Source organism: Anopheles darlingi, chromosome 2 (assembly GCF_943734745.1).
Source record: "Anopheles darlingi chromosome 2, idAnoDarlMG_H_01, whole genome shotgun sequence".
Lineage (NCBI taxonomy): Eukaryota > Metazoa > Arthropoda > Insecta > Diptera > Culicidae > Anopheles > Anopheles darlingi.
In genome coordinates, this window is record NC_064874.1 from 32,489,403 (window position 1) to 32,516,902 (window position 27,500).

A 27,500-nucleotide genomic window follows, 5' to 3' on the forward strand; every position below is an offset into this window, starting at 1 on the left:
ATAAACCGCTGCACTACAATATTTAAATGTCAATGATTTAATAACGAATAGATAATTGAAATCAATCCACTTTGATTACTACTTTAAATATGTAAAGAGGTTTGATTTGATTGGATTGTTTTGTGCTTTTAACTCGTTAGATTTAACAACTTCGGTTGGCTTACACAAAATTGGGTAAGTGGTTGTTTTTTTACGTAAATTTATAACTTTATATGGTTATTACGAGACGCTTATATAATTGAATGCTTGAATTTTCAGTGAAAATTAATACTCTTATGTAACGACGATAAGCGAAAATATTTTGTAAACCCCTCGTTTGTTACAGTTTTGTGGATCCCTTTTTTGCTCCATTGTTATACACATTGTACATACATTGTAAAAACTAATCAATCTATCAACGAATAAGAAAAGAAAACCTTGATACCGTTGGGCATCTTTTGAAAGGTTCTGAAACTTTTAACAAATTTCTGGACAAAAAGTACACCTGATTTTACATTCGATCACTAAGCTACTTCTGCATCTTTGCGTCAGGGCAAGTTCCACCACCCTGTTGAGGCATCAAGTTGGTCAAGAGGATTCGCACATGTGCTGTTGTCGGTTACAACACAGACCTCGGCGCCACTTTCTGTTGTCCACACGCAGAGCGTCGACACATTATTCTATTGACGACAGAACGAAAAACACTGGCCAGGAACTGCGATAAGCACAATTCAACGACAAATATAATCGCATTAGTGCAAAAAGGGAAAAGGGACACGCCATCACGTGAATTACCGTCGGTTGACGTGAGCAAACGAAGGCCTTCTCGAATGGGGAATGGTCCAACACTAGTTCCTGTTGGTCAGGTTGTTCACATGACGCATTTGCGCTTTCTAGTATCCATCGAAAACTAAAACAGATCGCCCCATTTCGATAGGGATACTGCGCAAAAAAGGATGCGAAAAGAGGTTGAATTTAGCATCGCCGACGCCAACGCTGTTATCATAATCGGTTTTAGCGTGATATCGATAAGTTCATTAGAACGTAGGCAGAACCGCTGTACAATGATGTAAGCCGAGTATCGATCGATTAGCAAGGTACAGCTCTGCAACGAGCCTTACACAATATCCTATTGCATAAGTTGCGACGGTAGTTTGCGTTTGCACGGACACTTAATCCACAGGCACGTTCTAAGCATGTTTCGCATTCTTGATGATGCTGGCCACTCAATTTCCATTTTTATTTTGAGACATTTTATTTTTTGTGACTCTATTTGAAACTCTCTGTCAAGTACACATGCTTCGTCTTTGTACACGGTATACGGAGTACGGAAGGGAGTGAGGGTGTTTTGTGCAAATTAACATTGGAGGGTTAACATAGTTTTATGTGCTGAAAATTTTTAGCTAGACAAAGTTTCATGGTCAGAAATAATTCGATGCAAAATTTATCTTTCAATCGTGATCTTCTTGCAATTTGCTTCTGGTTCAAAGTGTCATCTTCATCTAAATTTTGATTCCAATTCGGATTCAACTTTTTGGAGGTTTTTCATGCTCCTCATCTCTAAACCGTCGGAACAATGCTGTTGCTTCTGATCAAATATAATTAGAATATGTCTTGAAAAGTAGTTCAATGCGATAGTGCAGAACTTTTTTTCGAATTATTAATGCTTTTCTGCAAAACATCACGTTTTGGCACAAAGTTCAACATGATGATGTTGAGCTGTGGCTTGATGTTTGCTAAACATGTTTAACAGATGTAATAGCAAGCAAAGAAAAATCAATTCAAGGTTCGTTCACGTTCCGTAACATTTATGCATAGACGTTCATTTCATACCGTTACACCTGGTATATACTAAAACAAACGTTATGAATACATTCAGTAATGTTACATTCGTGAACAACATGATTTGTTATAATCCCTATTTCTAGACACTGTTTCACAAATATAACACATTACATTGTACTGCTTACTAGCACTACAACATCTACTAGCAATATCTGCTGCAATATCTACTAACTTAGGACTCAGCGAATAGAGAAAAGACACACTTGTTTGATCCACATACGAAGCGACAGAGCCAGAATATCCACAATGATTTTCACTTCCGGTTCTATGAACTATCAGGAGCTTGATGCAGTATGAATATTGGAAAATGTGTGCAAAATCTGCCTTTCAACTAGCAAGCGATACCAAACGAAGCGTAACCGCGAACCTCTACCGACTAACTAGCACCCCGATCAACCGTGCGCGGATGCTGTACGGTAAAAGTCCCGAAAAGTATTCCGGGCGTTTCCCGATTCCTCGTTTTTACGTGGTAAAACGGAATTTACGCCCCATCAAGGACTCTCGCTATGCTCCGGACCGTTACCAAGCCGATTGGTTGGTTGCGATGGATACCGGATGCTTGGATACCGATGGACTTACCTGGGGGCTGTCGAGCGGCATTCCGAAGAGGGGATTGTTCGGGACATACCCCGTTTCCGTCTCCAGGGCCGTGCTATCCGTACTCCCGCATGATATGTACATGGCTCCACCTTCGTGTAGCTGATTGAACTCTGTGGAAGGGAAAAGCAGAACGGAAATGGAAAGGACCGAATTAGAGAGTAGCAATCGTCATCTACGAATCTCTAGGGGAAAATAACGGCGCAGCGCAGGACAAAAGCAAAACTCCCTTAAATTTGACTGGCGGAAAGCTGGCGGAGCTTTCCCGTGGTAGAACGCCAAAATAGTATACTTCTTGTTGAAGTTACGAGGAAAAGGACTTGTTTAAAATCTGTTCTAGAAGCGGTAGAAACTTGCGCAAGTGGAATCCTTCATCACCTTTTACTTCAGTATTGGTCGATAAATTAGTAGCGCAAGTGCGTTGTGCAACCTTACGTACTGTACTCGGTTACATTTGTTTTTAATCCAACTTTCATGCATGTTTTGGCGTATTTGGGGTTATTATTTTACAAAAACACAACGGTCTGAAGACACAGGAAGGGATTCTCTCTCAATTGATGTAAAATTGACCGAGAACACTCGAAAGAGGGCCAACTTTTGGGAAAAATAACGTTTAACGGTCGTCAACGGTCGTTTCAAATTAAAAAAAGCCGAAGATTCCCGAAGGTGTGAAAATAGCCCGAAGTCGGAGTGAGATGGCCGATTCTATAGTGAGATGGTTCCGGCGCTGCCATTGGTCGAGCGCTTCTCACGGCCCGCCCCCGTTCTCACTATGCCACAGTGTAGGACGTGACTTTTCACCACGCCCAAAATGGTTGTGAATTCGAAAACAAAATGGCGTCGGTTTTGTTTTTTTCCTTATTTTATTGTTTGTTTTTGCAATAAGTCCCATCAAAACAGTACCCAACCACCGGTTTTTCATCAAACAAACTCTTTTTCAGTCAAACCAGAAGCAAGACCAGAACATAAAATTGGCACTCGAACGGAACTCAAGCAGAGCCCAGACTAGCCCTAAGATCTTGAAACACTGTCCATCGTCCGTCCTGCGTCTCTTGAGGGCATTCGAATAAGAGTGCTCGAGCGTCACTGGGGCGCAGAATGGTTGGTTTTGGTGCATAGAACTAGTCTACAAAAACGACAATCGGACCAAGCAATCGGAACTACATCTCGCGGAAATGTTAGCGTATATGTCTGCTAAGATTGGTTAAGTTTAGTAGTACCTTACACGAGCCATTCGAGGACACTTCATTACTGTTGCATCGTTTCAATTAACATCAATGCAAAGTCCAACTCAAAGACCACCTTTTCGTATTTATCATGAGTAGCTTCCATGCTGCTGCTCGGTTTCGGTAGACTCCTAGTTCTTTTGCCGGCTTGATCCGAGCATCGCTTTGTTTCTAGCATACGTTAGAATGCGCCAAACCGCCGCATCGCTCCGATAGATCATCTATTTACTCTGATCTGATTATTTAAAAATTTACTAAATCGCCGAGTTTGGAAGTCGCGCTTAGCGCAGACCGGTGAGGCAATATCTAACTAAAATTACATAAATTTCATAGAAATGTAGAATCAAAGTTAAAGAGTTAAATGAGTCCCATAAATAATCTATACAATCTATGCTATGGGATGGTCTATAATTTTAATTAATCATTTGCTTTGTTTTACTTCCAAGTTGAATGAGATAAGTAAAATTGCTGCCTGCAGGATACTGCTTCATAAAGCAAAAAAATAGTTCCATCACTAATAACGTGGTCGGCGGTCCGACTTAACCAGCTTTAGATCAACATTTTCGAGTAAAACTCGACCGAAATGGAGCTCCGACTGAGTCATAAAACGTTTGCGCAAATTTATGACAACAAAAATTGACACATTCGAACCAAATTGATAGAGTTCTCTTTTGAAATATTTAGTGATAAAACAAATAAATGGAGGGTTGAATCTTGAGCTCCAGTTGTGACAAAATTACATTTCATTTTAAAGGCACCTATTGTGGAACACCCAGTAGTCAGCACACACAAAGTAAAATCGAGAGAACAACGGCCAGAAGTACACACGAAACTACTAACCCAGAGTGAATGTATTATTCGATCCAACGCTCGTGCCGGTGCGGATATCATCCGGCTTTGCTCGATTCCGGTATACTGGTACACTTCCGGTTATCGGTACCTCACAAGATCGATCGACAGCTCACCGATCTAACCGTAGCATACACACGCGTAAACACACAAAAATCAACTTAAAAATGCCGAAAGCGCACGAACGCAGGATAACAAGGACCAAAGAACCAAACGAATAAAAACACAAACGCAGAACTGCGGAACTGAGTGAGTTTGAAGTCTAAACGAATCGATCGCGAGCCAACTGATGATCATGCTTCTGTTGTATCGCTGCTACACCCAACAGTAAATATCATAACTCGCTTTTTCGCACACTCGCAGAGCATAGCGGCTGGGGCCACATTTTGGTCAAATTTTCCACCAACCAACCAACTAGCTGCACTACCACCCGGTTGCCCTTCTGATGCCCCAGCATCATCATCGAACGGTGGAGCCATTCGTGCGGTTTCTCCTGCGTTGCAAGCGGTATAGTGGCAGCATCCGGAAATGCGAAAGCATGGCACGGTCAGAAGTGGGGGCCGCACTCGCTGCTTCTTACTCCGGTTGCTCTCGGGAGCAGACACATAGCACAGGCACTACTATCGATCACTTCCGTTCTCTCTTGCCGCACACGGACCCGTCAGGTAGAGATAGGTAAGAAGAATTAGCGAGCGATCGTAAAAACACACAAAAAGCAGATCCGTCACTAACTGTAACTACACTGCAGCTATGACAAGGATGGAGTTTGAGCAGCTAGCTAATCGAACGTGCCGGCCGGACGACGGTCACTGGTTAGATGGTTCGATGCTCGATACTCACGGAAGGACGGTATGCTAAGGACTGAATGGGCGAAGTCCGACCGGTCACCATCAACCGGCCCGGCCGGGTGGAAAACTATCCGAAACTATCGCCCAACCAGACCAGGACGCACACACACACACACACACCCTTCTGCCATACGCCCATACGTTGATGCTTCCCTTTCTCTGGTGTCTTCCTTCTTTGCCAGGGGTGAGTTCATGAACGGGAGGAAGACAAAAAAAAAGACCAAAAGGAACGAACACACGATACAACCAACCGTTGTCCCCTCTACTCAACTCTGCTAGCAAACCAGCCAGCCAGCCAGCCAGCCAGCGACCGGCCGAACGGACACACCCCGTCGTCCGGACAGCCCGTCATCACCTTCCACCGTGCCGAGACGGAAGGCGAACGGATGGAACATATGATGGACAAATGGCTAGCGTGAAGGCGACAGTAGTAAAGGGAAGCAAACGAAGAGAGGCAAGGAGGAAGGAAGACAATCCGACTACTCAAGAGCCGCTCGCACCGCATTGAGGACACACACCACCACCAGCACGACCACTACCATGGCGCACACCCATGCCTGTGGAATCAGTGAATAGAGTGCTTGGCGATCGGCAGCAAGCTGCTACAGTATGGTGGTCGCATGGAGACACATCTAGCAAATAATGTTAATATGCTGTGAATCCATCAAAGCCAGCTCTGCACGTTCGCTGCCCGTACGAGCTTGAGTGCCTTTTAATCATTTTTCTGTCATGTACTGTACGCTAGGAACCACGGATCAATCGATCGATGCAAAGGTCTCGCGTTGCCAGGGAACGCTCGATCGGTGCCCCATCGATCGGTGGAACAGCATCGATCGCAAATTTGATACTTTTTTACCTCGACTTTCCTTTTTCATTTTCTTGGTTTTTTTTCCCCCATACAACAGGTTTGACCTGCTGACACGATGTTTAAAATTAAAGCTGCCTCCAAGACCACGCAGTAAGCCCCACTCCCCCCCCCCCCCCCCTTCTTCCCTTCCACACTATTCGCTCTCGCCGGGCAGGATGCGTGTGTATCAGCGTAAGGAAGCGATTCGGATGTTGGTGCCACGGGCAAGATGTGCCACATCCTGCATCCTGGGGCTGCACGTAGCATTTTGATCCGGTGTTGCAACGGTGGCAGTGTCCAAACTGTCCACCAGAGCAGCAGTTGCAGCATCAAAACGGTACGGAAGCTATCGATTACCGGTCTACTTTGTTGATATTTTATCCTTTCTTCGGCGTTCCGCTTTCCATTCGGTTTCCGTTCTAGCCGGTGGCCATCAGGACGCGGATACGGCGATCATCTTTTTTCAAAGGTTGCTGATGCGCTTTAATCCTTGTTAACCTTTTTGTTCGATGATAAGCTTCAATCCAGGGGTTTTCGGTGGCACTTGTACAAGGGACCTCCGAGCTCGGAATGTTGTTTGTGAGTCTGAACTGTGTCTGTTTACCTACGCTACAATTTGTTTAACACTTTATTCCACTTGGATTGTAGAACAAGAATTATGAACTTCATTTGAATTATGAACTTGAATTATGTAATTCATTACTAAAAAAAGGAATTACATTAATGTTATTTATTCGTTTCAATTCTTATTAAATGCTCCCTTTTTATTAACAGAAACAACACATTACCAGCAGTCATACTAACGCTCACGCTTAGTGATGATCGCCTACAGGCTATTCCTTGGCGAAACCGGACACGCGCGATTGCAGCGCTCGACCCTGAATGTCCTGCGGTCCGATGTTTTCTCCCACGATCCGCCAAACATCCAATTTTTCATCCAAAACATTGGCCCAGCAAACGCCAGATCAGCGCTGCCGTATCCGATGATGCTGCTCCCGATTGCCACCGATGTTGCGAGATGTTGGTACCGACCTGGATTCTACGCCAAAAAAAAAAAACGTAGAAGTCAAGCGAGTAGCCGTGGCCACACGGGGCGAAAATTTGCGCGCAAATTTGCACATTAATGCCAAAATGTTTTCGCTTCGTGTGGCAGGCGTAAAACCCCGAAAATTTATGCCGAAATGTCAAACGTATTGTTTTCATCTGTGTTTTGGCCGCTGAAGTTGATTTCCGAATAAATTTTGCAGTTTTTAACGATTTTGTTGCTGTTGCTGTTATATTTATATTAAAAATGCAAAAACAATACGAAAAGAACCTACATTTTCGTAAATAAAGCGTTCGCTAGCGTCAAGGGTTCAGCGAAAAAGTCCGCGGACGTATAAAAATTTGACAGCGTGTAAGGGTTAAGCGAAACCGTTTTGACATTAATTTTTTCGTTTGCGCTAGAGTTTTCGCCCCGTGTGGCCACGGCTAGTGAAGAAAGAAGGTAAAGGTAATGTTCACTCGAGCGGCACGAAATGCTCCTGCTTCAGCCGCTTGCAGGACGCTCGCAGGTTGGGCCCTTCTGTGAATGCGGGCTGCTGTGCTGTCCCGTCCCGCACCCGTCCGGATTTCGGTCGTTCGACCGTAAGATGAGACATTGGTGATCGGTAATCCATTCGACGACGTAACCGGTTCAGCTGAAGGAAGGAAGGGTTGAAACAACGATGACGTTCCCCGAAGTGATCCCGCACCAGTACACGGCTGACGCGCTGACTCGGTGTTCCGGAGCTCCCGGAAAAGGAGTCTTCTTCGGTTCACTTTCGATTGGTACGTTTTTGGGATTTGTTTTCTTATTCTTTTATTCCCTGTGCACCCTACTGGGTGGTCGTGGTCATCAGAAAAAAATTAATAAACGCTGTCAAAAAAAGTCCTTCCTCATGAGGGAGCGGAGCCCTCCCTTTGGATCGGTACCAAGCGGTCGATCGAACGATCTCGTTTTGGTTAAAAAGTGGCGTGGCTTACCATTCGCTCCTTTCGCAAAAACCCGTCTATCCATGCGATGGGAAGATTTGAAGAACACCAGCAGCCGTTCGCTGAGAAGAAGCTGTAGCAGGAAAATTCATTGATGAGTTTGGCGAACCGCTTCTTGCCCCCAGTTGAAGCAGCAGCGCTGTAACCGGTACGCGCTTTACCCGTGGTCAGTCAGCCAGACCCCAGGGACGACGTTTACGCAATGATGTGTACTAATCTTTGGCCACATGGTTTGCATACGAGGCGAATCCTCTTGCTGGATTAATTGGGGCTTTTTGCTTTCTTTTTCCTCAAGGTATCCCAGGGGCAATGACTCGTCTGTGTCATCTTTTATGCGAGCCAGTTTTTTTTGCAGCTTTGGATGCAGACAGGTTTTTATGAATTGCAGCTGCATGTCTTACCGTCGCGATCGTAGAGAGCAGCCAATATGGAAATAATTTGCTCTTCCTCTTACGGAAGCTACGAGCTTAGGGAATTCAGGTATCAGAATATTACACGTGAATTCTATAAAATTTAAATGTTTGATGGCAAACTGGGTGTCAAGTTTGACTATTTAATTGACAAGCATATAGACATCGTAACGAAGTAGAAATGATCTAGTAGCTGCCATGCGTGACATCTAGACTGTTTCAGATACAAGCTGAAGCAGACCACCGTTCGGTGTTCGATAAGTTTATTTAAATTTATGTAATTTAAAACAACACCATATTACGTTTCGTTGACCAGGAGTTACAAGATGGCGTTCGATAGTGGGTGAAATCGGAGCACGAGATTGGTTAACAGCAAACCAGAACAAAAGTGGGGCGACTGCACGAGCCGTCCTGGTACACAATTACAGCTTTTCTTTCATAGCCATTATAACTGTGTGTGTGCTTGAACGTTTTTCCAGGATTCCCGGTTTTCCGAGCGCCAACGCCGGTTCCGCGGTTGGTGGCGCGGCGTAAATTAAAAACGAATATGAAGCCCCACAACAGTGACGCTGGAGAGGGGGTTTGCACATGTTATGAGCAGCACGAGTAGAGCTAGCTCGCCGCTGTCGCTTCTGTCGCCATCAAAGGAAATACAATTTGCCTACAATGCCTCCTAGTCGTAATGGAATGCGCCAAACGTTGTTTTCCAACTGCTACTGATGAGTCATGTACTTGTTCTATGCTGGTTAAAGTGCATAGAAACATTGCTATTAGTGTAATTTTGATTATTTTCATGGCGACAATCGAGAATAGCATATCTCAACCGCATATCAATGCGGTAACTATGGGAACTTGGGATGATTTTTTCCCGTTTTACTACGCGAATAACATAGGATGCCTTGGAGTATACCTAGAAACATCAAGTTCTTTCCCTGTTCCACCTAACGCGCGCGCGCGCCTTTATGTCCCCCTCCAATCCTCCCACAATCCTCCGTTGCTTTACCATTCAAAGTCGCTAGCGCTGTGATCCTTTCGTATGTGTCCGTTAGCAGGTCCCAGGTGCCATCGCTAGCACTGTCTTCGTGGTAAACGGAACGGATGAATGAAGCAAGCGAGAAGCGGCTCGGCGACCGGAACCACGGTCCCTGTCGACGATCTGCCGAGCGGTATCGATTGTCGAAGCCCCACAAGAGGCCACATGATTTGATGAGCCGGCTAGCTTTTTCCTCTTTTCAATTTCCTTCCCCTTGTCGAGCTGCGCCAAAACACAACAACAAGCCTTACTGTGGCCCTTACAGTTGGGATGTACTCCACCCAGTTGGTCGAGTGCCTGCGAGGACATTTCCATCTTTCAATGCTCGCTCGATGTTGTTTCGCGGCGTTGGGCAAAGTTGTTCGCAGGTTTTCCACTTTCCACGGCACTGGGCGCCATTACTTTTAACTAAATTTTGCTTCAGATTGTGATGTATTCATTAAATGATCGAATTGGTGGGTTATGTCCGGCCAAGATGGGGCTATCGTCGGCGGAAACGGAACCATTCCCGAGGTCCCGGATGGTGGGTAACGTTCTTATGTTTCAATTATAACAAAGCGATCCTCTCCCGCCGGCCGCGATCGTGTTCCGTTTCCCATGCCGTGAAATTCTAACCCATCCCCCTAGTTGCCTCCAGCCAGGACGAACGGCAATCAATCGGACGATCGAAACAAGTGACTGACATCCGGGGACCAGCCGATGGCCAATGGTAGCAGGCGGAACTCGGAATCGTGAACGCGATGATATCGATACTTCTTCCATGGCCACGTTGTTTTATTTTTCCAACTGCTCTCGCTCCTCGGCCAAGGGATGCATTTCCCGGTCACTTCGGGAAAGTGACATATCAATTCGTCACACAAGCCGTCGCTAGCGATTTGATCCTTTTTGCGTGCGTGAGGACCATGTAACATGTCGGTGGCTCAAAATGAAAGGGGTCTGATATCCTTGGATGCGTTGGTAATCAATACCTTTCCCACCAGCCTTTGGAAAGTAAATGAATACAATTCACTAAACAGAGGCGCATCGTTTTCCATCGTTCTGACTTTCTTTGTTCTATTTCGTAAATTATTAAATTGCAATACCATCATTAAGTTAACAATTTTTTACACAGGTTTACACAGCCTGGAAAATGATTTCGGTTTTGAAATAGTGACTTGATTTCCATTAATGCGTTGGTAGAGAATTGAAACTATCAGCGAAATGTCTTCTTGTTTCAGAGTCTTTCATATGTAAATCAACATTGGTTCGAGTTTTGCTTGATGTTCATATTCATGTTCATAGACGATTCATTCTCGATCGCCAATGTTTTTATATTTATTAGTGGCAATATTCCTATGTTTAATAGTGATGAATACGAACACAGACATTTCGCTCAAAATGTAGTCCATTTATGACTCTATGGTACATTTCCAAACAGGGAAAATTAACAAAAAGTGTCTTCAATTTAACTTCTTATATACATATTATCATCTCTTACGCTGTTTATTGCTGATTTGCTGCAGTTCTTCCTGGATAATCTCATGAATAAATTGACTAAAATTTGCCCTCTTCGTAAATCATAGGTTAACTAGAACCATGTGGCTGTACCATTCGAACATTACAATTTGCTTTACGCTAAGTTTAACGCCCACTTTTGACACAAGTACCTTAATAGCGAGGAACCAGTGTTTGCACAAGTAAATTTTGTGGCCCCTCGATACCCGGATTACCGCACGATTTCGATCATTTGTTTACCCAGCGTGCGTATACTTAGTGCCTTTTAATTTACCGGGACATATTGTTCCGGTCAGCCGGTGCGCCTGGTAGGATTGGTGTCTCGGTTGCGGTTACGGGCGCGTCCCCTCGATACGCCGCGATTCGAAGAGGGTGATGAAAAGTGATTTAATCAATCAAACCAAAGAGCGTAGTTCGCCGGTGTGTTTGGAGGGGTGTCGAATACGCGGACAAGATAGTTCTTATGATGTTGCCCTTCTCCGTGGCACCCCTTCCCTGGTACGGTGTTTCGCACCGGAGAGTAGATAGTGGCCCCGGAAGCACGTGTTTCCGGTGATGTAAATAATAGCGATTAGCGCAGCGAGCGGTACTGATCGATGGTTGGTGCGGGAACGGGTCGTGTGACGACGGCGTTGGATGAGCTGATGACTACCATAGGATGGGTCTCGGGATGAGTAGCGGGCAAAGTCATCACCGGGTAGAATTCCTTGGTTTGCTACTTTTCCTATGTAGCCGGTCTGGTCGCACGTTTTCTAGGCAGAGGATGAAGAATGATTTGATCTGCGGCGAGCATGAGCCAAGTTGTAACTGCTGCGGTCTCCCAGCGGTGGTGGCAAGTGTCGATGGATGGGAAATGTAAATAATATCCAGCGTCCGCTCAATGATATCGTTTGATGATGACAATGATGATAAGTTAATTTGATTCAAATCACTGTAATTTGATAGTTGCCCACGGTCTAGTACCGGCGGCGTACCGCCGGTTCCATGGACTTGGGAATTTATGATTTTGCGAGTTTCTTTTTAGTTTTCTTTGAAATTGAGATTGAGCAATTGAGATGCGTTCCTCGTCTCGAAGTTTGTAAGCGCAGAACCTAAAAGACAATCATATTCATATGGTTCGCATCCTAGTTGAGACAATATCTTGAGCATTAATTCAAAGCATTTTATATTTAAAAAGTTTCAATAAAACAGACAAATCTTACCATTATTTGAGCTTATTTTATTTTAAGCTATTTATTGATCAGACAGAAGCTATTCCGTCTTCGCCATTCTACGGAACTCTTTATTCTTTTTGAATAAATTAACACAACAATAATATTTTTTCCCAAAATAAAGGGGGCTAGGTAATCCAAGCATGTTACAGGATGAGGTGTTCGCGGTTGAGTCAGTATGTTAAAATTAAATTCTAGAGATTACAAAAACGTTGTCAATAAAATAATTAATCTTTGAAGGATACTTGAAGACATTAAACTAACTGTTCAATATGATGATTTGGCTGACTGGCCGACGACTCGTATGTTGAAATATGGTTCGATGCACATCAACGATTTTGCATTACAAAGTTTTCGGTGATTTCCTTCCATTCATTCAAGACGACATCAATTTAACTATACCTTGTAGGTTCCTTTAACAATGCATTCGCCCAACCGCAAACAGCCGTAAACCCTTGCGCAAACACAGGTGTTACCCTCATAGTCCGCAATGATAAATACACTTGCCGAGGATTGGTTTGGTAGGTAAATGTTGGTATGATGTATTTGGAAACAATAATTTATACAGCAAAGCCCTGGCCCACAGTTAGACGTCCCACCCGGTTGTCCCGACTTGCTGCATCTCAATACACGTGCACCATACCGTAGAGGAACGTCCAGAATAGCACGTAGGTGCACAATCCGCTCAGAAACCCGTGTGTGAGAAGACTTTTGCGGCTGATGAAATACTTCTGCCAGTTCGAGCCCGACTTCAGGAGCAGCATTTGCCAAAGGCACAGCACGGCTAGCAAGTAGAACAGGAATCCCAGAATACCGGTAAGGCCTAGAACACCTGCAAAAGAAAAGAGCGATTCGGTCTTTCGGATCAAGGAGCTCTCGGAACAAGGGGTGCTCAGCCGCCTACCTGCGGTACTGCCGGAAAGTGCAGCCATCGACGTTCGGCAATATTCGACGGCGGATGCGTTGTTTCGGATGGCGGCATCGCTGTACGCGATTATCTCGCCCGATTTGGTTTCCCTAGTTTTCACCCTAGTCGAAGCCATTTTCTATCGCGCACAAATCAAGAATTTCCCTCTTTTTACAACGATTTCCGAACTCGGAACGGGCTTCCAACCCCAAAAAACAGGAGACCAAAACAACCAGGGTTGTAGCACGATTTTCGATTATTTTGGTATTTTTTATGAAAATCTCGCGTTTTTGCCCCTAAATGCTGCTAATTATACGACCACCACTGCAGCTACGGTCAACTCAACGAGCAAGAAAATATCGTACATGGAACGAAAATCAAGGCTCAAATCAAACCAAAACCCAAAAACCTGGAAACAAAATAAAAGAAATCTCACGAAAAGGAAGGTTTTCTCGTCTTCTGGCCCAAAATGGCACACATTCAATACATGGACGGGTTAATCCGGGAGTATATCTTGTTTCGCGGGTTTTCCAATACCTTGAAAGTGTTTGAAAACGAGCTGAAAAGTGATAAGGATAAGAGCTTCCGAGTGGACAAAGTTATTGACCAGATTCTGCTGCTGATACACAACCATGACCTGCAGGGATTGCGCGAGCTGTGGGCCCATTTAAATAACCATTTGTTTCGTAACTTGGAGCACCATTTCGCCACCGGTACGTAGTAACGGTACTGTTCCGTTGGCTTCCCCGCATCATGATGATGATGATGATGATTTCCCCCGTTTTTCTTTGGCAGCGATTAATAAACTGGAGCAATCGTTACTGAAATTTTACCTGATCGTGGCGTACACCTCGAACAAGGCGGACAAAATAACCGAGTTCTTCTCGAAGCTTTCTCCCGAGTTGGTAGCGCAGAGTGAATGGAAAGAGTGGTTCTGTAAGTGATTCCGGTGAGCCGTATTTTCAGTACTCTCCAGAACCTAATTTTCCATCCTTTACTTTTTTCTTTTTTTTCCAGTTTTCCCCTTTTGCAAAAACCCCGAGGATCATGCGGCATTCGCGGTGTGCTTCACGAAGCAATGGCAGGACACGCTGCTCATCTCGCTGCACAACTTTCTCTCCACCATTTACCAGTGCATGCCACAGCCTATCATTTCGAAGGCAGAATCGGAGGGTTGTTTGATTAAAAAGCTACAGGAAGAAAATACTACCTTGCGCAGCAAACTGACCTCCATTCAGCAGCAGCAACAACAGCAGTATCTGCAATCAGCCACTGCTGGCACTGGTGTTACCGGTCATCATTCGAGATTGAGCGCCTCTGCTGGTGGTGGTGATCAGCGTCTAACAGCCGACGGCCGTATCCGCTACTCGACACGTACTTCCTCCAGCATGCAGTCGTTGAATGATCTGCAACCATTTGGCATTCCGCCGCCGACGCACATCGTAGATGATTTCTACATTATTGCCCAAGAATCGAACAGCTTAGGCAATGCGGCGGAAAGCCAGGCCAGAGGATTTAAATCACTGATTAGAAATATCGGTTCAGGTGGTAGTCCTGTGCTGGGGCGACGGGACACGGTGCTGGATCGTAACAAAAAGCGTTCCGGCAGTGTTGGCAGTCGCAGCAATTGGATCCATAGCTAGGTAATCTCTCGTAGGTATTCCATTAAGAATATTTTGTACTGTAAGCTATATCTTCTATATATATATATATAAATGAAAGTTGCGTACGTGTGAACGCCCATAACGAGAACGGATGGGCCGAACTATGAATTCGTCTTGCTCTGGGGAATGTTTATATGTTGAGAAAGCCTTTCTATGACCTTTATGGCAAATTGAAATTCTTTTTTGCCTCGACTTTCCCCTTCACAGCATACTCGATTTGATTTGCCACATTTAAATGTCTTTATTCACGGTTTGGTGTGCTGTAAAATACTGTGCTTCAAATGCGTTACGCAGCAAGGCAGCTCGAGAGCAAAGGCTACACATTGAATGCAAATACTTATTGGTCGACATGGGGACGTTACACGCTTATCGTCGAGCTTCTCTGCATCTTCGAGATTACGTAGAAATAGCATTGCGCTGAGCGTTCGTTGGGCTTTACTCTGCTTAAAATATTGTGTTAATTGTCCGTTAATATCTTCATTGGCGACACTCGGTTAATGGTATGTGGCGCTATGCTCTCTTAAGCCCCTCCAATCAAAGCGCAAAGAGCACGCTTGTAGTCACCAGAGCACTCGTTCTGGAAAGAACAAAATAAAGGTTCGCTGGTTAGTAAAGCCATCGTTATCGTCACATGATCGTGGTGCTTGAATTCCAAATGCTGAGACATTTTGATTGAAATACGTGGCTAGCCGAATAGAGATGAATTCATGAATGGATGGATAATGAGAATTTGGGTGCGAGTTTATGAAACTCGGATGAGAATGAGTGCAAATGAAACGATCCTAAGGCAATTGTGTCTTTTTGTTACCTCCTATCGGTGGATCATCGGACGTAATCGATTCCAGATGAGCCAGATGCCGTTATTGTGGTATTGGAAAAGGGGCAACACATAGCGGAGAGGGAACGAAACAAACAAACAAACAAACAAACACGTTCTATTAGTGCTTGAGATGGTTATTGGGAATCAGGAGTACGGTGGTCAAGCGAAAAATGTTGTTGAATGGAGGCGATCGACTAGCCAAAACAACAACCACACAAACAATGCACTCACCCGAACAGCGCTCAGCAACGTTTTGTTGTACATCTGCTCGTACTCGTCCTTCACGTTCTGCAGATCGATCTCGGAACGCGAAACGATGATCCGAATGAGCGTGGCATCATCAGTACCGGCACCATCCATGGCCTTATGTAGACGTTTTGCGAAGAAATGGGGGGCCATCTGGACACACTCAACGATCGCACTGAGTGCATCGTATAGCTCACCGCTTAGTTCATGCTTCATGGCCTGCTCGATCGTTTGGCCGGAAAGCTTCTTATACTCATCGAACACAATCTCCAACTGGTCGAAGCTGCAGTGGGCCAACAGTTTATAGAACACCTCCTCATCCGTACCCATCTTTCCCTCGCCGGCGTTGTAAAGCTGATCAGCTTGCTGAACGGCCAGTTCAGCATCGACGGTACCCTGCGGATCGCGTGCGCCTACGATGATCATCGTCAGCAGCCGGCGGAAGCTGCCCGAGGTCTCTGAGCACAGGTGCTCCGCCAACGGTCTGTCGTACATTTGCTCATAGCAATCGACAATCTTCTTTACCTCTTCGTTCGTCTGTGGTGCCAGCACCTCGATCAGCGTCTCTTCATCCGTCCCGATACCATCCATCGCCTTGTGCAGCTGCTTGCAGAGATACTTCTCCGGTGGCATCATCAAACCGACGATGACGTCCTCAAATTTGCCACCCAGTTCGGATTTCAAATCGTCGATTAAATCCTGCAATGCCACCGAGAGGGGGGTTATTATTGCGCGCTTACGCGTATGAGTCATCGCGCCTAGTCAGTGATTCAAGGTAAGGAAGCCCGCCACCGACCCCTCCTCTACTTACCCGACCAAGTTCGCTGGTGTATTGTTCCACAATTTGCAGCCGCTGGGCGTTGCTACGAGCGGTAAGAATGTCGATGATCGCCTGCTCATCCGTTCCTAGGCCCTTCATGGCGGCGCGCAATGCATTGGCATCGGCGGAAGCGTCGAAATCTTCGGCCGGAACTACCGTTGGAACGGGCTGCATCGGGAAACACACATCAGCAGCATATAAATTGAGCGATGGAATGCGGGAAAATCGATAAGGTGTGTCCGCAGTTACACGACACACTTTTTGGATAAGGAAATGGCTGCAATTATTCCTGATTAAGCTTACCGTGTAATACCAAGACATGATGCTGTTGATTATTAAGAAGTTTTCACTGAATCACCGGAATTCCTGCCTTAATTGAACAATTTAACGATCCGATTGCTAGCACGAACACAGAATGAATGCGGGATGCGCGTTTGCTAACAGTTGTCGTCAAAAAGACATGTTCACAGCATTTCATCTCACATTTCGTTTGAAAACATAAAAGCCGCTAGTAAAGGCTACGTTTGATTTTAACAAACGGAGAATGCATTACTTGCCAAATAAAAATGGTTGGAAATCGCAAAACCCTTCTGGATGTTTCAGAAAATTTGAAACAAATAAACCAGCAATGGAATATCCGCAGAAGATTGCGAGTAGTGCATGCAGTAGAGAGGATCAGGACATGTTTTCGTCCTTTTGTTTTCCGTAATGTATCACAGATTTACGAATATATGTTAGTCTGAGACATAATTTTGTCGATGACTGTGCATCGTGATTCTCACGCGGTGTTCATTCACGAAATACGTTGCAGTTGCATTTTGAAATCAACGAATCTTTCCCCTTTTTAAGATACTTGTGTGGACCAAAAAAAGTGTCGTTACCACGCCTCCTAGATTGACGATAAGAAAAGAGTCTCTTATTGGCAGTCAACCAGCAAATCCGGTCGAATTGATAACAGATCGAAACGCATTTTTATCAAGGAATTCCCTTCGAAGCGCAAGTGAGCCGGAGTGAACCGCGTCGTCTGTTTCCCCGAAGCCAGTTCGGCGTCTGTCGGGCTCATCTCATCTCGGATTCTCGCCGTTATTGCGTCTCTTTGGTGTACCGTCGTGACGCTGATGACGTCGTCAGTAATCATTTTTCCATTCTAGGAACAGAGGGTACAGTTTCACACCAGCGTTAATTTCCCGCCCCAGTAGTGCTTTTGTTGTCCTGTTTCTTCACAATGTCTTGGTATTATACGGTAAGATAATTAAAGCCCCGGCCTGGCCTTTACTTTTGCTCCATCCGAAGACGCCAGACCAACTGGTTCCAGATGCACTTTTTGTGATACGCCGGATGCTTTTAACGCCTCGTTCGCTTTTGGTGTTCCGCTTTCTACAGCCCAAACCGACGGTCGTGCCGGCGGAAGAGTTTGATGCGTCCGCGGACGCCAATGCACTTCGCAAGGCGATGAAGGGATTCGGTACGGATGAGCAGGCCATCATCGATATTCTCTGTGCGCGATCGAATGCCCAACGACAGGAGATCTCGGAAGCGTTCAAGCGAGAACTCGGTCGCGTAAGTTGCTGCAGATGGCCGCTTCCAAAAAACAAGTTGTGGTTTCTATTTTTAATTTTCCATCCATTCCTTTCGCCTTCGTTGCCGTGGTCGACATACAGGATTTGATTGCTGATCTCAAGTCGGAACTGGGCGGGAAGTTTGAGGATGTCATTCTGGCACTTATGCTGCCCCCGGAGGAGTATCTGTGCAAGCAGCTACACAAAGCGATGGACGGTATCGGAACCGACGAGAAGGCGCTGATTGAAATCATCGCCCCGCAAACGAACGATCAGATCAAAGCCATCGTTGACTGCTACGAAGGAAAGTACAACCGACCGTTGGCGGAGCATATCTGCTCGGAAACGTCGGGTAGCTTCCGCCGGCTGCTGACGATGATCATCGTAGGAGCCCGCGATCCGCAGGGCACCGTTGATCCGGAGCTAGCCGTCGAGCAGGCCAAACAGCTGTACGATGCCGGTGAGGGAAAGATGGGCACGGATGAGGAGGTGTTTTACAAGATTCTGGCTCACGCCTCCTTCGACCAGCTGGAGATTGTGTTCGAAGAGTACAAGAGCTTGTCGGGACGCACGATCGAGCAGGCGCTGAAAGCAGAACTGAGCGGTGAGCTGTACGATGCGCTTAGCGCGATCGTCGAGTGTGTCCAGATGGCTCCCCATTTCTTCGCCAAACGACTTCATAAAGCCATGGACGGTGTTGGTACGGATGATGCCACGCTGATCCGGATAATCGTTTCGCGTTCTGAGATCGATTTGCAGAACATTAAGGATGAGTACGAGCAAATGTACAACAAAACATTGCTGAGTGCAGTAAAGGTAAGGGGCAAGAATGTTTAACCAAGGTTGTTGGTTTGACTTTGACCGTCTATTTCTGCATCGTCATACAGGATGAAACATCTGGAGACTACAAACGCGGCCTTTGTGCCTTGATCGGAAATGCCTAATCGTCCATAGCAGCAAGGGGACAGCAGCTCGTGCACAATGCATCCGTTTTATGGGTAAAACTGTTTCATGCCAAGCATATTACGTACAATTGGTTGGTTCTACATTACAGTGTATCGGTGTCTACTAACGTTCTCTATAATAAATCGAACGAATCGACCTATGTCAAACGCTACGCTCGAAGGAGTGAATTCAATGTCTCATTCTCAGTCTCACAGTTCTACCTAATGATAGCCCGACCACTGTATTGGCGCCACCCAGTCGACGCCTATCGATCGGTGTAATGATTGTTACTCCTACTGCCACAATTTGCAACAAAAAAGTCGACTAGACAAAAATCGATACCGTGGGGGTGTGTAGCGAAAGTGGTTTCGGTGCGACGGCCACACCTTCCTTATCCCATTAATGACCAACATCAGGCATTAAGGAATCCGAGGCATTCTTAATAAAGTCCATTAGGCGAAGGTTATATTGTTGACAAATTGGGCTACACAAATTTCACCATCCGCTTCTGGCGAAATATATTCCATCAAGATTCCATCAATTCCTTCCAATCGGACTTCTTGGCGTGTCAAGCCTTCTTTCACCAGAATCGTGTACGGTTTCGACTAGACATTATATAGAACGTTTTTAAATAAATAATACATTCCGTTTGACCGTTAAACATGTGGGCTCCTGGTATCCATTCGAATTATTTGGTAAGTTACAATGATTTAAGATATTCTTATCGTACTTCTCCCTTTAGAAATGGAATGTTCCGGTCTGTAATTAATATGTGAGTTTTACACCAACACACATATTACGCTGCCCAGCAGAGCAGTTTTGCTAATCCCCATAAACAAACTCGTGGTCCTTTGACTCATTTAGCTAATTTATGATGGTCCTTTGACTCATTCAGCAAAAAAAAAATCCCAGACGACGAGACGGCGGACGAGTTGTAAAGCGTTCGGTTTTTGCCGATGTTGTCGTAGGTGTTGGTTGAATCGTCTCGCCGAAGCGTTTTCATTTAGTTGTTGACCACTGACTTGCTCTCACGTTTGCTCTTCTCAAATCGCGGTTTCGGTTCGCGGTTCCACGCATCCTCACTGAGAAACAGCAGCGCGATCTCGCCCTGTGGGAAGCGTACACGTCAAGTGACCTCGAAACCGATCTAGTAACGCCTTGAATTACAAATAAGTGGTGGTAGTAACAGTACGTTCGTGGCTCACCTGACGCAAATTTACGCCCGATTGCCAATTGAAGCTAAACATCTGCATCGGATTATCGTTTGTTTGGTAGTCTAACAAAAGTGATTCGCTTATCGTAACATGTCGTGGTACTATACGGTGAGTAAGATTTCTATTTTTAAAGAAAGTGAAAAGCAACGCTGGCTATCCCATTCCCTAAATCGCATCGTTTGGTATGCACTGGCTATGGTTCCTATAGAAAGTTCTCCAACGTAGACCGCAGTATCAGTATCAGTGCGGTAGTGAATCATTGAAAGCATCGATGAATCATCGCACTTAAAAGCAGCTTTTCCATTTAGTTTTCGCTTAGTAGCCTCAGAACATTATTAAACCATTCGGTTCGTTTGATTTATCTCTCCGTAGCCCGTTCCGACCGTGGTGCCGGTTGAGAGCTTCAACCCATCGGAAGATGCGGCAGCGCTGCGGAAAGCTATGAAAGGTTTCGGAACCGATGAGCAGGCGATCATCGATATTCTTTGCTCACGCAGCAACGCTCAACGGCAGGCAATACTGAGGGCGTTCAAGAACGAGCTGGGTCGCGATCTGATTAAAGATCTGAAATCGGAGCTGGGCGGCAAGTTTGAAGATGTAATTATCGGCCTGATGCTGCCACCGGTGGAGTATCTGTGCAAGCAGCTGTTCAAAGCGATGGATGGTATCGGTACGGACGAGAAGGCCCTTATCGAAATACTTTGCTCGCAAAACAACGAACAGATGCACGAGATTGCGCGTGTCTATGAGGAGATGTACAATAGGCCACTGGCTGAGCATGTGTGCTCAGAAACGTCCGGTAATTTCCGTCGGTTGCTGACTCTGATCATTACCGGGACGCGTGAGGCACCTGGTACGGTAGACCCGGAGAAGGCAGTTGCACAGGCCCAACAGTTGTACGATGCTGGCGAAGGCCGGTTCGGTACGGATGAGACCGCGTTTTATAAGATCCTGGCTCATTCTTCCTTCGATCAACTAGAGTATGTATTTGAGGAGTACAAGAAAAAGACGGGCAGAACGATCGAGCAAGCGTTGAAAGCGGAGCTGAGCGGGGATTTCTATGAGGCGCTCAGTGCGATCGTCGAGTGCGTCCAAATGGCGCCCCATTTCTTCGCCAAAAAGCTGTTCTTGGCAATGGATGGTATGGGCACGGACGACAAAACACTGATCCGCATCATTATCAGTCGGGCGGAGATTGATCTGCAGAACATCAAGGACGAGTTTGAACAAATGTACAACAAAACGCTGCTGAGTGCGGTGAAGGTTCGTTGAGTCAAGCTGCGTTTGAATGCCCAATTCTTATCGTCATTCTCACTTATCTTTTCTTTTTACAGAGTGAAACTTCCGGCGACTACAAAAAGGCTCTCTGTGCCATCCTTGGCAATGCATGAAGGGAATGCAACAACCGATAAGGAACATGTGTTTTAGCTCTAGCTTTATACAAATCCAATCTCCTCAGCATTCTGCGGTTTGGGAAACGGGAGTCAACCAGCACGTGCCAATGTTTTATGTTTCTATAGACAACAGCGTCCATTACATTCTATATTGCATGACTTTTTAAAATCTCGAATGTACTGTATTCGGTATATGAACAAACTATTTTAAAATATACATACTCGAACGATTCATTTACAAGCACATTCATTCTTCTTTTGGATTTGTTTCTTTCTAAATAAGCAACCTCTGTTGGTTACTTAAGGAAATTTGCAAAATAAACCTTCAAATACTCCATTTACAAAATTTAGTTGAGAGAGCGGTTTTGACTATCACCGCGGCGTGCACCACTCCCGTTGTGCGGCTGACGATGACATTCACTTTGACACGCAAAACGTAAACTTCTGGAACCGGCTGATCGGAGCGACTGCGGCTTGCGCAAGAAAGTTGCTCAACCCCCGACTACGACCACAGCCAACGTTTCTCGCAGGTGTTCAGTGTCCGTAGAGTGATTAAGGTGAAAGTGTGACTGCGTGGACCACAAATTGCGATTCAAATATGCATTCCTTACTCAGAAAATGCATTTCCTCGAGCCCTACGACCAAGCATGGTAAGTGAAACGAACCGGACACTTGAGTTGAGTGAAACTAATCCCGCCGGATTCTTTTAATCCTAGTAACTGCCCTCTCAGTTCCATTGCGTACGGTTGCGACGAAACCCCGCACTGCGATCGTTATGCTCAACATGGGAGGACCACAGAATACCGATCAGGTACACGATTATTTGCACCGCATTATGACCGATCGAGACATGATACAGTTACCGGTGCAAAGGTAACACGCACACACGGCATTCCCCGCCTGCCGTTGGGCCACTATACGGTTCCTGTTAAATCGAATATCCCTTTTCTCGCTTGCAGCAAACTGGGGCCCTGGATAGCGAACCGCCGGACGCCCGAAGTACAGAAGAAGTACGCCGAAATCGGTGGTGGATCACCGATTCTAAAGTGGACCAACGTACAAGGGGAACTGATGTGCAAAGCGCTAGACAAGTTGTCACCGGAAACGGGACCCCATAAGCACTACGTAGCCTTCCGGTATGTAAACCCGCTGACGGAGGACACATTGCGGGAGGTGGAGCGTGATCAACCGGAACGAGTGGTATTGTTCTCGCAGTACCCACAGTACAGCTGTGCGACGTCCGGTTCCAGCTTCAACGCCATCTTCACGCACTACAAGGACAACCCGTCGGCTAATCTGTCCAAGGCTCGATGGAGCGTGATCGATCGATGGGGAACACATCCGCTGCTCGCACGAACATTCGCCGATAACATCCGGAAGGAGCTGGAAAAGTTTCCGACCGAAAAACGGAAGGAGGTCGTGTTGCTCTTCTCAGCGCACTCTTTGCCACTGCGGGCAGTAAACCGAGGTGATGCCTACCCATCGGAAGTTGGTGCCACTGTGCAGAACGTGATGCAGGAGCTGGGCTGGTCGCAACCCTACTGCCTGGTGTGGCAGTCGAAGGTGGGCCCACTACCATGGTTGGAACCTTTCACCGAGGATGCAATCAAGGGTTACGTGAAGCAGGGCAAAAAGAACTTCATCCTTATACCGATCGCATTTGTGAATGAGCACATCGAGACGCTCCACGAGCTCGACATTGAGTATTGTCAAGAATTGGCGCATGAAGTGGGCGCGGAGAAAATTGGGCGTGCGGCGGCCCCAAATGATCATCCGCTCTTCATTGAGGCACTCGCGGATGTCGTACGGAACCATCTTGCCAGCGACGTCACAGTTGGACCCAAGTTCCTACTACGTTGCCCGGCCTGCGTTAATCAAAAATGTTCCGTCAGTAAGCAGTGGTACCGGGAGTTGTGCAACTAATCAATCCATCGACAGTGAACGCAGGCATCGCAGGCAGGCCACGGTGCCATGACGACGGCTCTTGATAGTGTGTGAGAAGTGTTTTTGGGAAATAAATACGAATCTTCTATGATGCAATCTACGAGTGGCCAGTCCGTTATCATTCTCGAGGAGCGCTTGCTTTCGATGAATTATCATATCACGTAGCAGAGAGGACCGGCTAGAGACAGCGGTTAAAAGTGTGGAGTGGAATGGCGTGTTACCGGTGCGATTATACTGCACCTATTGAGACAGCCATATTGAACATGACTCTTTATTAAGATAAGGCTAATGCTTTTGCGATTAATTAAGCAGTAAAACTTGAAACCAGCACAAACATGCACTGTTGTAGGCCTTCAAATAATAACATCAACGATGCATACTCTTTCATAGACAACCAAACCAGCACCGGCGACCGGCGGCAAATGGCCTTTAACCATTCAATCTATTGCAAAGAAGAGAAATGTCCTCAAACAATCAGTTTGAGCTTTAAAGTCAATAAACTGGCCATAAATGGTAGTGAATTTCATGTTTAAAAACGCTCTATTGAGATAAACAATACAACCGGTACAAACTCAGATGATCAGATAGTTGTACGCCTATTTGTAACGACACTGGCATATTTTGGGTATATTATGTAACATTTCCGCAAAAAAATAACTGTGTGAACCATTGTAACAACAAATAATCTAACGATGATTCCCAGTTCCATCTCACAAGTGATGAACGAGAACATGGGACATGGGATACTTCATGTTTATGAGTAGTAGCTTTCTGGTAAAGCTAGTCAGTCCATTTGATAAGTCTGCTTCTTTACAAAAAAGGGTTAAATCCTTTAAGAAATAGTTTATTCAAACTCGTAGCATAACTGCGTGCTAGCCCTTCATGGACTCCCGCGACTCAGTTGGCATGTTCCTACTTTGGTTATCGCTTCTAACTCCCAATCCAAAAATAAACTGCTTCATCCAACCGTAAAATGCCTAAATTTACACTTTTCCACCCGAACGCTTAGACTGGTTAGCTTTCTTTCGTTCCGTCTACTATTCCCGGGGTGTAAGTGTAAGCACAAATTCATAAAACAGGCTCCCTTGCATCTGATGCAAATCAGGTGGCGATAACTGTTTTCGTGGTAACGCTAGCGCCCTTGAGATACGAGAGAAAATGTGCAATTTTCCTGCTCAGATTGCTCTGATGGGTCTGAGAGAAACCCATGCCACACCATCAGGATATGTTGCTACTCTGATGGGCGCCTCCATCTCGGTCCATTTGGGCTCTCGTTCGCTCGTCCCCGTTAATGCTATGCTCTCTTATCCTAGCATTGTATTAAGAAGGATCGGGGCGACAGTTCAGCTCTCCGCGATTCAGTCTCACAAGCACAGCTCCAGGGAAAGCTCGGTGTCCTTGTGCAGCGTGACGGCAACGACGACTAATGGGCGGGTTGGTTGGTTGTGAAAATTTGCCATTATCCAGCGTAGTTTCGTGTTGCACAGTTATCATGTTTCGCATGTTACAATAAATAGTACATGTACGAAAATGTGTCGCCGATTGAGCTGATATGTTGTGCACTAGGGCGATACAGCTGAGATATTCGTTCCAGCTGGTGGTGCTTTGCCATCACTGTCGGATTCTGAGCTCTGAGACCACCGCTTCTGCTGCTGTTGCTGTTGCTACTGCCACGAAAAAAAGCTACAATACACACACCACACGTGTCCTGGTGAAGCACCAGCAGCAAATCTGATGGAACGTAGTTTTCCAAAGAATGTCTTCATGGCCTGAAGGTATGATGACCTTGTGATTCGTGGTTACTGAGATCGTAGTATTTCAATAGCGAAAACATATTCTTGGAGGCATCTCGCATGGAGAGTAAAAAACCGTGAACGAGTGCGTGTGTCAGTGTTTGCGAGAGAGATAGTGAGCGAGAGTGCGTGTCCCCAAGAGTGCTCCACCATCCATCGGCCTAGAAGCAGAAGTTCCAAACGCCAACGGATTCACGGAACCGCAATTCTGAAGTTGAAGTTTAGGAAGTGTCCCTCAAGCTTCCGCCCAATCTTCCTCTACTGCAAACGAACGATGGTCACAAAGAAGAGCGTTGATACAGAGAAGGAAAAACTAGCGAAAAATATGCACTCCAGCTCTGGCAGTGGTGGTGGCGCAGGACTGCCGCAAAAATCCGCTGCAAGCGGCGGTGCGGTGGTTAGCTTTAGCGCTAGTACCGTCGTCTCGAGCAACAGCAGCAGCAGCAACAGCGGTAGTAGCCACCTGATGCAGCATCAGCAACAAGCACTACCACCAACTGCACCCGGCCAGGATGCGCCCAATATTTTGGTGTACAAAAAAATGGAAGCCATCGTGGAACGGATGCAAACCGAGGGAAGCGGAGTATCGGTGCGCACTGTCAAAGCGTTCATGAGCAAGGTGCCGTCCGTTTTCACCGGAGCTGATCTGATCCAGTGGATTATGGCTAACCTGACGGTGGACGACATCAGTGAAGCACTACATCTAGCGCACCTGCTGGCCTCGCACGGTTATCTTTTCCCGATCGATGACCACCAGCTGACGGTGCGGAACGATGGTACGTTCTATCGCTTCCAGACACCCTACTTCTGGCCGTCCAACTTCTGGGAACCGGAAAACACGGACTACGCCATCTATCTGTGCAAACGCACCATGCAGAACAAGACGCGGCTCGAGCTGGCCGACTATGAGGCCGAGAATCTGGCCAAACTGCAAAAGATGTTTTCGCGCAAATGGGAATTTATCTTTATGCAAGCGGAAGCGCAGAGCAAGGTGGACAAAAAGCGGGATAAGCTCGAGCGGAAGGTGCTGGATTCGCAGGAGCGCGCTTTTTGGGACGTGCACCGGCCCATGCCCGGTTGCGTGAACACCACCGAGATGGACATCAAGAAGGCGTACCGGAAGGGTGCGTCGTCGCTGGGCTCCGGATCGGCCGGTACAGCAGCACACAGCAATCCGGTGGAAACCATGGCCAAGACGATAACACTACTGAAGCAGAAACTGGACCGGCGCACGATCAAAGTGTCAAAGGCGGCAGAATCGTAAGTTAGCAGAGGAATGGAAACTTGATTCATTCAATTGCTATGCTCAAACATAAGTTGCTATGCATTATTTAATCGCTAACATAGTTTCTGTACAGTACCCAGTTAGTTATTCTCATTTCCTGTCCATTTCGCTTCTATCGTCCACCCTAGGTACATCTCATACTACGAGCAGTACAGTGAATTTGATTACTTTCTTTCCGCACCGGATCATCCTAATCCATGGCATACGGACAACACGGAACTTTGGGATGCTGAGAAGCTTGGGTAAAAGTGTTTCACTCTGAGATGCAAGACGTTAATTATTTTTAATTTCCCGATTTTTCGTTTACCCTAGAAAGGACATTCCGATGAAGCGAGTCAAACGCTGGGGCTTCAGCTTGCGAGAACTGCTCAATGATCCGGTTGGACGCGAGCAATTCACCAAATTTCTGGACAAGGAGTTCAGCGGTGAAAATTTAAAGTAACGTTAACAAAAGGATGGCATGCTATATGTTAACATGCGTCGCACTAGTGATGCCCTAATCCTGTTCTTTGTTTATCTTACTTTTCATGGCCTGTACAGATTCTGGGAGGCGATAC

General features: G+C 46.0%; 8 protein-coding genes across 8 annotated transcripts in view; 5 read left to right on the forward strand and 3 right to left on the reverse strand.

The window, feature by feature from the left end:
* LOC125959177 (protein glass-like) overlaps positions 1-5,090 on the reverse strand; it is an 8,736-nt gene extending 3,646 nt beyond the window's left edge. The window contains exons 1-2 of the mRNA XM_049691988.1: positions 4,488-5,090; positions 2,404-2,534 (exon numbers count right to left, since the gene is read on the reverse strand). Coding sequence (XP_049547945.1) covers positions 2,404-2,505 — 102 coding nt within the window. The 5' untranslated portion in view covers positions 2,506-2,534; positions 4,488-5,090. The remainder of the gene's footprint in view (positions 1-2,403; positions 2,535-4,487) is intronic.
* A 7,752-nt stretch (positions 5,091-12,842) lies between these two features.
* Positions 12,843-13,497, reverse strand: LOC125950632 (ER membrane protein complex subunit 6). The gene is made up of 2 exons (XM_049678800.1): positions 13,257-13,497; positions 12,843-13,184 (listed from the first exon to the last, which is right to left on the reverse strand). Exons 1-2 carry the CDS (start codon positions 13,393-13,395, stop codon positions 12,976-12,978), a joined length of 348 nt encoding a protein of 115 aa, XP_049534757.1. The 5' UTR covers positions 13,396-13,497; the 3' UTR covers positions 12,843-12,975.
* Positions 13,498-13,579: 82 nt separating this feature from the next.
* LOC125950618 (WD repeat-containing protein 91) lies at positions 13,580-15,016 on the forward strand. Its single transcript, XM_049678786.1, has 3 exons — positions 13,580-13,972; positions 14,055-14,195; positions 14,277-15,016. The coding sequence occupies exons 1-3, from the start codon at positions 13,729-13,731 to the stop codon at positions 14,900-14,902; spliced, it is 1,011 nt and encodes a 336-aa protein (XP_049534743.1). The 5' UTR covers positions 13,580-13,728; the 3' UTR covers positions 14,903-15,016.
* A 91-nt stretch (positions 15,017-15,107) lies between these two features.
* Positions 15,108-17,250, reverse strand: LOC125950620 (annexin B10-like). The gene is made up of 4 exons (XM_049678788.1): positions 17,113-17,250; positions 16,801-16,977; positions 15,975-16,688; positions 15,108-15,500 (listed from the first exon to the last, which is right to left on the reverse strand). Exons 1-4 carry the CDS (start codon positions 17,128-17,130, stop codon positions 15,444-15,446), a joined length of 966 nt encoding a protein of 321 aa, XP_049534745.1. The 5' UTR covers positions 17,131-17,250; the 3' UTR covers positions 15,108-15,443.
* Positions 17,251-17,475: 225 nt separating this feature from the next.
* On the forward strand, positions 17,476-19,564 carry LOC125950621 (annexin B10-like). Its single transcript, XM_049678789.1, has 4 exons — positions 17,476-18,052; positions 18,193-18,369; positions 18,471-19,184; positions 19,256-19,564. Exons 1-4 carry the CDS (start codon positions 18,035-18,037, stop codon positions 19,310-19,312), a joined length of 966 nt encoding a protein of 321 aa, XP_049534746.1. The 5' UTR covers positions 17,476-18,034; the 3' UTR covers positions 19,313-19,564.
* A 720-nt stretch (positions 19,565-20,284) lies between these two features.
* On the forward strand, positions 20,285-22,171 carry LOC125950622 (annexin B10-like). Its single transcript, XM_049678790.1, has 3 exons — positions 20,285-20,635; positions 20,900-21,790; positions 21,862-22,171. Exons 1-3 carry the CDS (start codon positions 20,618-20,620, stop codon positions 21,916-21,918), a joined length of 966 nt encoding a protein of 321 aa, XP_049534747.1. The 5' UTR covers positions 20,285-20,617; the 3' UTR covers positions 21,919-22,171.
* Positions 22,172-22,299: 128 nt separating this feature from the next.
* Positions 22,300-23,965, forward strand: LOC125950615 (ferrochelatase, mitochondrial). The gene is made up of 3 exons (XM_049678782.1): positions 22,300-22,571; positions 22,638-22,794; positions 22,881-23,965. The coding sequence occupies exons 1-3, from the start codon at positions 22,520-22,522 to the stop codon at positions 23,842-23,844; spliced, it is 1,173 nt and encodes a 390-aa protein (XP_049534739.1). The 5' UTR covers positions 22,300-22,519; the 3' UTR covers positions 23,845-23,965.
* Positions 23,966-25,245: 1,280 nt separating this feature from the next.
* Positions 25,246-27,500, forward strand: part of LOC125950604 (regulator of G-protein signaling 7-like) — a 4,185-nt gene continuing 1,930 nt past the window's right edge. The window contains exons 1-4 of the mRNA XM_049678756.1: positions 25,246-26,918; positions 27,072-27,185; positions 27,256-27,381; positions 27,484-27,500. The exon at positions 27,484-27,500 is cut by the window's right edge and continues 275 nt beyond it. Coding sequence (XP_049534713.1) covers positions 25,933-26,918; positions 27,072-27,185; positions 27,256-27,381; positions 27,484-27,500 — 1,243 coding nt within the window. The 5' untranslated portion in view covers positions 25,246-25,932. The remainder of the gene's footprint in view (positions 26,919-27,071; positions 27,186-27,255; positions 27,382-27,483) is intronic.

Coding starts and splice junctions, on each gene's coding strand:
- LOC125950632 (XM_049678800.1), bottom strand. CDS start 13,395: ATGGCTTCGACTAGGGTGAAAACTAGGGAAACCAAATCGGGCGAGATA. Junction 13,185..13,256: donor ACTTTCCGGCAGTACCGCAG/GTAGGCGGCTGA, acceptor TTTCTTTTGCAG/GTGTTCTAGGCCTTACCGGT.
- LOC125950618 (XM_049678786.1), top strand. CDS start 13,729: ATGGCACACATTCAATACATGGACGGGTTAATCCGGGAGTATATCTTG. Junction 13,973..14,054: donor GGAGCACCATTTCGCCACCG/GTACGTAGTAAC, acceptor TTTCTTTGGCAG/CGATTAATAAACTGGAGCAA. Junction 14,196..14,276: donor TGAATGGAAAGAGTGGTTCT/GTAAGTGATTCC, acceptor TTTTTTTTCCAG/TTTTCCCCTTTTGCAAAAAC.
- LOC125950620 (XM_049678788.1), bottom strand. Junction 16,689..16,800: donor ACACCAGCGAACTTGGTCGG/GTAAGTAGAGGA, acceptor GTGGCATTGCAG/GATTTAATCGACGATTTGAA. Junction 15,501..15,974: donor CGTTGCTGAGCGCTGTTCGG/GTGAGTGCATTG, acceptor TGTTCTTTCCAG/AACGAGTGCTCTGGTGACTA.
- LOC125950621 (XM_049678789.1), top strand. Junction 18,370..18,470: donor TCAAGCGAGAACTCGGTCGC/GTAAGTTGCTGC, acceptor GTCGACATACAG/GATTTGATTGCTGATCTCAA. Junction 19,185..19,255: donor CATTGCTGAGTGCAGTAAAG/GTAAGGGGCAAG, acceptor ATCGTCATACAG/GATGAAACATCTGGAGACTA.
- LOC125950622 (XM_049678790.1), top strand. Junction 21,791..21,861: donor CGCTGCTGAGTGCGGTGAAG/GTTCGTTGAGTC, acceptor TTCTTTTTACAG/AGTGAAACTTCCGGCGACTA.
- LOC125950615 (XM_049678782.1), top strand. CDS start 22,520: ATGCATTCCTTACTCAGAAAATGCATTTCCTCGAGCCCTACGACCAAG. Junction 22,572..22,637: donor GAGCCCTACGACCAAGCATG/GTAAGTGAAACG, acceptor TTTTAATCCTAG/TAACTGCCCTCTCAGTTCCA. Junction 22,795..22,880: donor ATACAGTTACCGGTGCAAAG/GTAACACGCACA, acceptor TCTCGCTTGCAG/CAAACTGGGGCCCTGGATAG.